General features: G+C 40.5%; 2 protein-coding genes across 2 annotated transcripts in view; both read left to right on the top strand.

Moving 5' to 3' along the window:
• LOC127664664 (ankyrin repeat domain-containing protein 26-like) overlaps positions 1 to 12,081 on the top strand; it is a 288,298-nt gene that overhangs the window by 95,437 nt on the left and 180,780 nt on the right. The gene's annotated exons all lie outside the window — the stretch shown is intronic.
• Positions 8,113 to 12,081, top strand: part of LOC127664607 (ankyrin repeat domain-containing protein 26-like) — a 503,453-nt gene continuing 499,484 nt past the window's right edge. The window contains exon 1 of the mRNA XM_052156648.1: positions 8,113 to 8,174. Within this exon, the coding sequence (XP_052012608.1) occupies positions 8,113 to 8,174 (62 nt within the window). The remainder of the gene's footprint in view (positions 8,175 to 12,081) is intronic.

Consider the following 12,081-nt stretch of genomic DNA (forward strand, 5'->3'; position numbering starts at 1 on the left):
TCTCTGCTCCACACTTTGTCTCTTTTATTGCTCCTGTGAATGTTTTGTTCCCTTTCTCAGAGGAACCAAAGCACCCCCACTTCAGTCTCCCTTCTTGAGATTCCTGTGGTCTGTGAATTATAACTTGTTTATTTTGAGCTTTTGGACTAATATATACTTCAGTGAGTGCATACCATGTGTGTTCTTTTGTGATTGGGTTACCTTAGTCAGCTTGACTCTTTCTATAGAAGTTCCATCCATTTGCCTATTGTAACAGGCTAAACCCTGACACAATGAGAGAAGGCACAGGTACTGTCCAGCCGTGGGCACCGAAGCCCTACTTGCTAGGTCTCTAATCAGATATTTGATTTTTGAGAGTCACAGAGGATAGACCCTCCTTCCAAAGCAACACCTTGAAAATCAAGAAAAAAAATCGAAACGGGTCTTTGTTGCTGGACAATGAACTTTCTGCTCTCCACTGCCACTCCACTAACAGATGAAAAGTTTAGGATTGGAGGAAGGAGTTTTATTCAAGCCTAGGTTTGAAAATTTGGAGACTCCTTGTCAGTAAAAATATTCCCTCTCTTTCTCTAAATGGACATATGTTTGAGTGGGTCCTGAGGAGTGCTGGACAGACCATTCCAGCACAGGGCAGTTTTAATTCCTGGACATGATCTTTGAGCTCTTTTGGCAGCAGGACTCAAGGACACATGCTTGATCCTTTGCTGCAAAATTCATTATTGCCCTCATCTCCTGTGCCTGATAACACACTAGCTTTAGAAACAAATTTGCTTTCCTTATGATAGAAGATAACCATTCAATGGAATGACAGCTGCAGACAGAATGACAAAAGTAGATAAAGGGACTTAGTATGTTATGTCCCACTATGGAAAGTTCTTGAGAGTAAAAAACTGGATCTTTGTAGACTGTAATTGTAAAGTAAGGGTATGAAGAGAAAACAGAAAAACTGAGGGGCTTGTAAGGCACAGGCAAGGGGAATGTGTGAAATGTTCTTCATGTACATGTCTGGAAATGTCACTGTGAGATTGTTCATGTGGTGTAGTTATTATAAACTATTGTTCAAAATTAGTGAGAGGAATAAAGGCATGGAAAATATGACAATGTAAAATAGAGTAAAAATATGATTAACAAAGGAAATAAAAATTCCTCTATTAAGTCTTCAAACCAAGAAAATACAGGAAGAGAGGGATACTTAGTTTAAATCCAGAAAGCAAAACCCTCTAAAGTGAAACAGAAATACAGAAGAAAACTCACCGTGTTCAGATTCAACAGTTCACAAAGATCCAAGTTCAGTGGCTTACCAGCCTAGAAATCAAAGTTCTTTCCAAACACCCAATGAGCCAACCAATCAACCAACTAAACAAATAAACAAACAAACAAACAACTTAGCAAGCACAACTGCACTATAAGGACAGGAGGCATTCTCAGCCAGAGCTGTAACTAGGCAAGTAAGAGACCTCACAATGGTTCCTTTTGAGGTCAGAGCTGAAATGGACCAATAATGGCTGGGTACAACCTATGGGTTTTCTTTATTTTCTTCCCTCAAGGCAGGATAGGCTCAAGCTTAGAGAAGCAGTAGAGACTTGAAGAAGATGGTTACACACAGTTAGTAGTCCCTCTATTCACTATGTCCTACTTTATTCTGCTAGACTGTATTTTTTCAGACTTTCTACAACCTCAGAAAACAGGGCCACATGCTAGAGACTAATGCTCAATCCTTTCATGGATATTAGCTCTCCATACCCCAATAAAGACCCTTTCCACTTTAAAAATAATAGCTGGAATCATATGAATTACAACAAATGATTCCAGACTGTTGTCTTTTACTGGGTTATGCACTGTGTGTTAGTTTGCTTTACAGTGTGGATTATTATACAATTATATACATATATACAGCAATGACTTCATGCCCAATGATATCAATCAAAATGCCTCATGACCTTACATACACACAACCCAGTTCTTTTTTCTTCCCCCAAAATACTCAAGCTTGTGCCAATTTAACAAAAACCAATGGGCACGGGCTAACATTCACACATTAGTCGATGGATAAGATGATTCACTTTACACTTGGACCCCTACATTCTCCAACAAATGTTGGTTTATAGAAGCTATCAAATGCATACTCAAGAAAATCCAATCTTTTTATTAGATTCAAGTAGATAGGAAAAAATGTTAGCTTTTCCCTGGCACTGGGATACCCTGACAAAAATGTTCTTTTTCCCAGGACACTGCAGTTTAAGTGACTACCATCTCTGGGGCTCACCATATATTCTTCGTCCAGTTTCTCAACAGACAGAGAGCAAGGATCTGAGAGGAGTGTAGGCTGAAATTTTCAAAATGATAGAGAATAAGAATTTGATCAATTGTCGTCCTGGAATCCTCGACCCTGAAGGTAGAGGCACACATAGTTTCTTCAACAAAACCTGCTTTCCCTAGCCAACATTTCTGTGCAAAAATTCTCAAACCAAACAAAACCTAAAACAATTGGGGTCATAAGTGAAGATTTAATGCATACTTCCTTGCTTATAGTACTACTAATTGGCTTCTCTGGGCATGTTTGGACCACTCTAGATCCCTTGGCCCCTTGTATGATCTTAGCAGTATTTTGTGTCTTTAATCCCTCTGGATTTTAAATCCTGGTACTGTTTTGGCTTTCCTCATTCCAAGTCCTAAGATCCTCATGGTACTGCCTCAAAATTATCTGTCATTGCCACCAACATCAATGCTATCTCCCACTACTTGGGCACTCTTTGTTGTCACAGCTGATCTCCAGTCCCTCTCTGGCACACTCTCCTTTTCCCAATATTTAAATGCCATTTAGGGCCTTCCATCTCTGACGTGATGACCAATCAACAAGATCACCTCCCCATTTCCAGCTCTGAGGCACCTCTAGAGAATGACCTATGACTCTTGTCAGTGCTTTCACCCTGCTTATATGTCTGGGGAAATTTGTCATGTGAAGTGAGTTCGGGGATAGATGACACTGTTGAGCCATTGTAGCCCAGGAAAAAGGCTGCTTTGATTTCAAGGCAGGCTGGACTCACAGCACAACCTTGCCACCTTCAAGTGGACCAAAAGGGGTAATCCTCACAAGACTTGACAGAAATGTGTCTAAGGTAGTAGCACCACTTTAGTGAATTAGACCTTCAGGAAACACTAGATTTAATAGTTATAGCCAATGGGAGGGTCACTCTCAAGGGACTGAGGCAGGTGAGTGATTTATTCTCATTCAGGGTCTTTCCATAGTGAGGTTTCTGTTGCTGTGATAAACACTGTAATGGCTATTTCTCTTTGTCCACTTGACTACATCTGGAATGACCTATATAGTCCAGATATGAAGGGCACACCTGTGATCCAGGTCTTGAAGGTGGAAGACTCAGGATTCTGACCTGTATATTGACATGGAGATCTTGAGGTATAGAGGCCATGAAAAGCTTAGATTCATGTGTGGGTAGCACAGGCCTTCAATCCCTGGGGAATGAGGCAAGCAGATCTCTGAGTTCAAGGACAGACTGGGACAAAGCACCTTAATCTGGACCACACCTTCAGATAGAGGGTTAAATGAGGCATTTGGAAGAAGGGAGACTCACTTTTCTTTGCCTGCCAGCTCCTACTAGCCAGCATGTTTGTTGGAGCCTACTTCTTCAGGGATTCCAGTTTATTCAGAAGACCAGGTGAAATAACTAGTCTCTTGGGACTGAATATAGCACTACCTGAAGACCCAGCTATACCTCTCCTGTGCATATACCGAGACGATGGTCCAACATGTAATAAGGACACATGTTCCACTATGTTCATAGCAGCCCTATTTATAATAGCCAGAATCTGGAAAGAACCCAGATATCCCTCAACAGAGGAATGGATACAAAAAATGTGATACATTTACACAATGGAGTACTACTCAGCTATTAAAAACAATATTCATGAAGCTCTTAGGCAAATGGATAGAGCTAGAAAACATCATCCTGAGTGAGGTAACCCAGTCACAAAAGAACCCATATGGTATGCACTTGCTAATAAGTGAATATTAGTCCCAAAATTTGGAATACCCAAGATGCTTTTTGTTTCTTAAGAGCAAAGGATTTTTCAGTCACAGAATTTTATATTTTGCTAACCTGAAAACACAACATCACAGCAAATAGCAATCATGTATACAGCAGTAAAGATAATTGGGAGACTTTAAAATATATGCAGCAAAGATCAACAATCACAAAATATTAAGGTTAGAGCATTGTCAGCTAATGACCAAACAGAATCAACACCACATATAGGACATTTATCTGTTCATTAATACTTTTGTTTTACAAGTGGCCCATGTGCTGTAACAATGAAAGAGACTCCAATGAGGGGTGCACTACTAACTCATACTCTAAATTGTGAATAATGCAGATTTAGATCAAATAGTAGTACTAATGAAGGCTTTCTTTTAAGCTGAAGTATTTATTGATTATTAGTAAATGGATAAACAAGAATGGTGCCCCTTAAGATTAAAGACTGTGAGAAAAACAGTGATGAGGAAACATAAAGCAGAATTCCCGTGAGATCCTGGTAAGATGTTTATTTGACCCACACGTTGATGATGCTTTTCCAATTTGCAGATGTTTATAGATTCCTAAGGGAATCTCTAATGTGAGATGTGTAAACAAAGGAGGGTTTTTTTTTCCCTGTAGACACCAGAATGAGAGGGCTTTTAGATAGTTTTCCTGTCTGTGTACATGGCTCTGTTGCTTTGTGGGTCTTCCTTGCCGGTGAGTCATTGGCTCCTACACCAAGAATGCTGGAGGAGCTGAACTTCGGTGGGCAGTGTTGGGGAAGTCAGAGAGTGCTGTGACAGAATGACTGACTACCAGGATGAGCTTCAGTGAGTATGTATTTACAATGATAAATGTGGTGGTGAAGCTGACACAACTCACTTGGCTTCCTTTCTGACATATAACAGTGTGTTAGTTCTGAGGGTGACCAACAGCTAAGGGGGAGGGGCAGGGGTGGGGGTGACTCGGGGTGGGTGGGTGGGGAGCTCTACCATGAGCAAGTTCTGGAGTCCACCACATTCTTCCTCTGGCTCTTCCACCAGCCAGAGAGGGTCCTCCCAGGACCCTGGGGGGCAGTGCCAGGAAGCTACTAGCCCCAGCTCCCCCAGACAGCTGGAAAGCTACAAAGCTTTTGGAAAGATCCACAAGGCTTCTCTCTGGGGTGCTGTTGCCACGGGTCAGAACAGGCTCGAACTTGGAAAAAATGGCATGAATGACAAAGACAGCAATGAGAGGTAACTGGGAGTGGGAGTCAGGTCCTAGGGGCAGGTTGGGAATCCTGTGGAGAAGGGTGTGTCAGCTTTCCTAAGTAGCCCAGAGGGAAGTGCCAAGGCCTTCAAGTGCTGCTCACTAGTATTTTGACCAGTATTTGACTAGTACTTTAGATGTCTTCCTTCTTTGTGGATCCTTGGCTCCTAGTCCATGAGTGCTGGTGGAGCTGCAGTTTGGTGGGCAGTCTTGAGGAAGTCAGAGAGTGCGATTGTGGCAGAGTGACAGGAGCTTCAGTGAGGCAGCTCTTTTATGCGGGTTGTGGAAGGGCTATGTAGTTTTTTGGAGGAGAGTGGGTATTTCCAGTATGAAATAGTGTCTGGAGCTTAAGGTACTAGGAGTGCTACCTTTGCCTGGAGAGGCAAAGCAGGAGTCCCTAGTGCTTGCTGTACAGGTTCTTATTAGGAGAAAGGAAGTGGAACCCTAAATCTCAACAAGGCTGTGTGACTTCCTTTAAGAAGAGAATGCTGGGGTCAGGTTCTCCAAATCAGACAGAGAAGAGGAAGTCCCACTAAGATAAGGGGGTGCTCAATTTTGTGCCTAGCTCACAAAAGCTGTCCATACATGGTAGACTACCACCTAAAGGGCTGGGCGTCCCAACATTGGTGTAATAAAAACCTGAAAATAACCAGGTCAGAGCAGGAAAGTGTTCATTTCTGTTTATAACAGAAGCCAAGGCTGGAGCTGGAGACAGGAAATTGGATGCAGAAATTCAAGTAGAATCCATGGAAGATTTGCACACTTTCTTGTCTCGTTTCTAGGCTGGTGTCCTTTTCTTTTCTTTTTCATTATTATTATTAAATTTCTACAAAAGGTTTTATTTAAACACTTCTTGTCCTTTCAGTTAAAATGGCACAGTTGAATCTTGACCAAACCAGTCAATCTAAACATGTAACAAAACCTTTGAATCTGCTTTCATTTGTAGAATTCGAAAATCATAGCCAGTACTTGTTTATTTATAGTTTAATATCACTTTTCAAACTTTAAAGATTTATTATTGTAAATACATTTATGTGTCTAAAATTATTGTGTTTTATGGTTTGCTGGATGTTTATGAAATCACTGTAATTTTAAGAATAATTTCATGGTATACTACTTTAAAGTTGTTTGACTTCTACTTCTTTGATATTAACGCTAACAGGAGTCCTTTGAAACAATACACCGTGGAATTAGTCTTGAAGTTATAATATTTACTCCTTGCCATGCTTTAGACTTATTAATGCTTAAATTTTATTTTTATGTATTTCATTTTGTACTATGCTGTGTCCTGGTCTTAACCACTATACTTTATCCTTTTGAAAGTTCTAGCCTCTTTGTTAATAAATTGTTCTTGCACTCACACATACACACCTACACATACAGATTCACACACACATGTGTGTGGGTATATGTCTGAATGCATATATTTTGCTATATGTAAAACTTCCACAGTCCATATAACACTATTTTCATATGTGTTTTCAAGGCTGACCATTTAGTTGAAACCGATTGGTGTCTTTCCCCTAAGAGGGCTCACTTTTCTCATTCGCTTTATTCCTTGGTAGCCTATAGTTCTTTCTGTTCAGCCACATGTCACATTGACCTAGTTACACAGAGAAAAATGAAATTAGAGGGCTAATCAGAAGTAAAGGAGTAAATAATTACAAAATTGATAATGTTCCTAAGTCAAGCAGACACATCCAACAGCATGGACACAGTAAACACAAGACTGCTTCCAGGGGCAGGAAATAAGACAGGCATCACAGGACTTGATGTCTTCTCATTCATCAGGCCAACGGGCACATGTTTCTGCTTTAAAAAATGTAAATATGGCTGGGTGTGGTTGTGCATATTATTAATCCTGGCCTATGGGAGACAGAGGCAGGCAGACTTCTGTGAGTTCTTGGCCATCCTGGATTAGGAAATGAGTCTAGCCAGCTCTTTATTAGTGAAAGCCTATCTTGGAATCATAAATACATCCCCAAATCAACATCAAAAGACAACAAAAACCACCCCTTCCCCCCTTGCCCGCCCCCCACCCCACGAACCAAGCTAAATCCACCCATCAAAACAAATACACTAAAAAAATCCAAAATAATGTCGCTGCTTTTGGAGTCTCCAAAGTCATCATCTGAGCCTAATGGCTCCTCTTAAATCCCCATGGACAATGGTCAGGGCACAGTGACTTTTTTGGCCTTGTGAAGGAAGTCAAAGAAACTGCAGCTTGACTGACAGGTTTTAGATCACTGCTCTTGGAAACTAAACCAGTGCAGTCTCCAGCAGGCTCCAGCACTCCCCAGCAAATGCATGGTCTCTCAGTTGCAAAGCTAGATTGAGCTAGTAATCCATTTTCCCAGATCAGGCCCTGAGCATAAACAGCAAGCAGGCTGAGAAGGCCTATCAAATTTGATGCGTTGCTTGGCAACAGTGGGCTTCAGTTGACTGGAGTTCCTGGGCTGCCTGGACTCTAGTCTACTGAGCTTGATACTTTGATACTTTGTGGATACTTTGTTGTGGTGGTGAAGCTGACACAACTCACTTGGCTTCCTTTCTGATATATAGCAGTGTGTTGGTTCTGAGGGTGACCAACAGCTAAGGGGGAGGGGTAGGGGTGGGGGTGACTCGGGGTGGGTGGGTGGGGAGCTCTACCATGAGCAAGTTCTGGAGTCCACCACATTCTTCCTCTGGCTCTTCCACCAGCCAGAGAGGGTCCTCTCAGGACCCTGGGGGGCAGTGCCAGGAAGCTACTAGCCCCAGCTCCCCCAGACAGCTGGAAAGCTACAAAGCTTTTGGAAAGATCCACAAGGCTTCTCTCTGGGGTGCTATCGCCATGGGTCAGAACAGGCTCCAACTTGGAAAAAATGGCATGAATGACAAAGACAGCAATGAGAGGTAACTGGGAGTGGGAGTCAGGTCCTAGGGGCAGGTTGGGAATCCTGTGGAGAAGGGTGTGTCAGCTTTCCTAAGTAGCCCAGAGGGAAGTGCCAAGGCCTTCAAGTGCTGCTCACTAGTATTTTGACCAGTATTTGACTAGTACTTTAGATGTCTTCCTTCTTTGTGGGTCCTTGGCTCCTAGTCCATGAGTGCTGGTGGAGCTGCAGTTTGGTGGGCAGTCTTGAGGAAGTCAGAGAGTGCGATTGTGACAGAGTGACAGGAGCTTCAGTGAGGCAGCTCTTTTATGCGGGTTGTGGAAGGGCTATGTAGTTTTTTGGAGGAGAGTGGGTATTTCCAGTATGAAATAGTGTCTGGAGCTTAAGGTACTAGGAATGCTACCTTTGCCTGGAGAGGCAAAGCAGGAGTCCCTAGTGCTTGCTGTACAGGTTCTTATTAGGAGAAAGGAAGTGGAACCCTAAATCTCAACAAGGCTATGTGACTTCCTTTAAGAAGAGAATGCTGGGGTCAGGTTCTCCAAATCAGACAGAGAAGAGGAAGTCCCACTAAGATAAGGGGGTGCTCAATTTTGTGCCTAGCTAACAAAAGCTGTCCATACATGGTAGACTACCACCTAAAGGGCTGGGCGTCCCAACATTGGTGTAATAAAAACCTGAAAATAACCAGGTCAGAGCAGGAAAGTGTTCATTTCTGTTTATAACAGAAGCCAAGGCTGGAGCTGGAGACAGGAAATTGGATGCAGAATCTCAAGTAGAATCCATGGAAGACTTGCACACTTTCTTGTCTCGTTTCTAGGCTGGTGTCCTTTTCTTTTCTTTTTTTTCATTATTATTATTAAATTTCTACAAAAGGTTTTATTTAAACACTTCTTGTCCTTTCAGTTAAAATGGCACAGTTGAATCTTGACCGAACCAGTCAATCTAAACATGTAACAAAACCTTTGAATCTGCTTTCATTTGTAGAATTCTAAAATCATAGCCAGTACTTGTTTATTTATAGTTTAATATCACTTTTCAAACTTAAAAGATTTATTATTGTAAATACATTTATGTGTCTAAAATTATTGTGTTTTATTGTTTGCTGGATGTTTATGAAATCACTGTAATAAGAATAATTTCGTGGTATACTACTTTAAAGTTTTTTGACCTTTACTTCTTTGATATTAAAGCTAACAGGAGTCCTTTGAAACAATACACTGTGGAATTAGTCTTGAAGTTATAAAATTTACTCCTTGCCATGCTTTAGACTTATTAATACTTAAATTTTATTTTTATGTATTTCATTTTGTACTATGCTGTGTCCTGGTCTTAACCACTATTCTTTATCCTTTTAAAAGTTCTAGCCTCTTTGTTTATAAATTGTTCTTGCACTCACACATACACACATACACATAGAGATTCACACACACTTGTGTGTGGGTATATGTCCATATAACGCTATTTTCATATGTGTTTTCAAGGCTGACCATTTAATTACAACCGATTGGTGTCTTTCCCCTAGGAGAGCTCACTTTTCTCATTCTCTTTATTCCTTGGTAGCCTATAGTTCTTTCTGTTCAGCCACATGTCACATTGACCTAGTTACACCGAGAAAAATGAAATTAGAGGGCTAATCAGAAGTAAAGGAGTAAATAATTACAAAATTGATAATGTTCCTAAGTCAAGCAGACACATCCAACAGCATGGACACAGTAAACACAAGACTGCTTCCAGGGGCAGGAAATAAGACAGGCATCACAGGACTTGATGTCTTCTCATTCATCAGGCCAACGGGCACATGTTTCTGCTTTAAAAAATGTAAATATGGCTGGGTGTGGTTGTGCATATTATTAATCCTGGCATATGAGAGACAGAGGCAGGCAGACTTCTGTGAGTTCTTGGCCATCCTGGATTAGGAAGTGAGTCTAGCCAGCTCTCTATTATTGATAACAATATGTATTCATTATTTATTAACAATTAACAATAAATATTTATTTATTATTTAATAATATTATTTATTAATTAATTGAATAATTAATAATAAAGATTTATTATTTATTAGGTGTACATAATTTTTAAAAAAGAAAATTGCAAATATGGTTATTGGGAGTGGGAGTCAAGGCCTAGGGGCAGGTTGGGAATGATGTGTAGAAAGGAGTGTCAGCTTTCCTAAGTATCTCTGTCGGAACTGCCAATGCCTTCAAGTGCTGGTCACTAGTATTTTGACCTTTCTCCTTAAGGTGTCTTACAAATCGAAGTTGATGATCTCTGTTATTGGCAGACATTCTACTGTTCTGTGAAGGTGGGATGGGTGTGGAGGTGAGGTGGGGTGCTTCGAATCTTGTGCTCTTACCACTTATCTCCCTTGATTCTTGAATTTCTTAATGTGTTGTTATCCAGCCCTCCTCTTTTCCCTGTCTCTTTGATGTGCCTGTTTTTCTCCCAGGCTCTATAATAGGTTGACTTCATTTTCCTTCATAAGTCATTAAATTTAATCCTTATATCCCCCAAATCAACTCACTTTAAATTAGTAAGCACCCTTTCAATTCACAATGTGATTACACCTATAGAACCTAGGTTGACTTGTGCAATGCTAACCTGACTATTTGGAGTCATCTTCTAGCTTAATCCCAGGCTTCTGGGAACTATGGTCTTGTCACGTAGCCCAGGGCAGACATTTAGGACCACATTTTTGTCTTTTGGAAGGCTTATCTCTCCTTGGCTAGGGGAGAGCCTTGCAGGCTGCTTCCCTTCACTCCTGCCTGACCTTGATATTTCTTTGTGATTTTCATCAAACACACACACCCATGGAAATAACATCAGTCTAGAGAAAAAACTCTTGAACATACACATGCAGATGTAGAGGTTTCGTACTGAACTTCATGGATTCATTTGTTCATCCAATTTTCTCACATTAGTGGAAGAGGATTATAAATAGCATGTTATTTTATACCTCCAATAGCCTGATGATAAAATAACTGTAAGTACAATTTCACCCATTTCTTGATAGATGATTTGTGAGTTATAATAAAATAATTAAATTTATTAAAAACCTGACAAATATTAAACAAAAACATTGAACACCTCAACTTAATTTCTACTTTTTATACATTAGTTCAGGAAATACACATTGATACTATTATGTATGTAGCACATTTATTCTATGGCCTTTACATGCCTCCTAACCTGTTCAGAATTTCTGCCCTGTGTAGAAAGTTTAGAGAAATAGGCCTCAAATCTAACTGAACCTCTGCCTCTTTCCATTCAATTTACAATATTTCTGAAATGAGGAAATTGGTTAAGAGTAGCTGTTTTGAAAAAATATAGCAATATTAAAAAACCCTATTAATTAATCATTGAAGGCTCTCATTTCTGCACACTCTAAATTTAGGTAGTGAATACATCGATCCATTTGAATTCTGTTCTTTTTATATGCATGTCTGAACTGAAAATGAAGATGCCTAATTCTCAGATGCATACCCTAGGCTTGTACCAGGGAGAGGTGTTGGATTTCTCTGCCTTGTGTCTCATTCCCACACCTGTTTCAATTCAGGGAGACAATTATGTGAGTTATTACCTGGGCATCAGTGCAGCCGATGAGATAGAGATTTGGAGTTGTTTTATTCTTTTTTTTTTTTAATTTCTTTTATTCGATATAATTTATTTACATTTCAAATGATTTCCCCTTTTCTAGCCCCCCACTCCCCGAAAGTCCCATAAGCCCCCTTCTCTTCCCCTGTCCTCCCACCCACCCCTTCCCACTTCCCTGTTCTGGTTTTGCCGAATACTGCTTCACTGAGTCTTTCCAGAACCAGGGGCCACTCCTCCTTTCTTCTTGTACCTCATTTGATGTACGGATTATGCTTTGGGTATTCCAGTTTTCTAGGTTAATATCCACTTATTAGTGAGTGCATACCATGATTCACCTT

Source organism: Apodemus sylvaticus, chromosome 14 (assembly GCF_947179515.1).
Source record: "Apodemus sylvaticus chromosome 14, mApoSyl1.1, whole genome shotgun sequence".
NCBI classification, from domain to species: Eukaryota; Metazoa; Chordata; class Mammalia; order Rodentia; family Muridae; genus Apodemus; species Apodemus sylvaticus.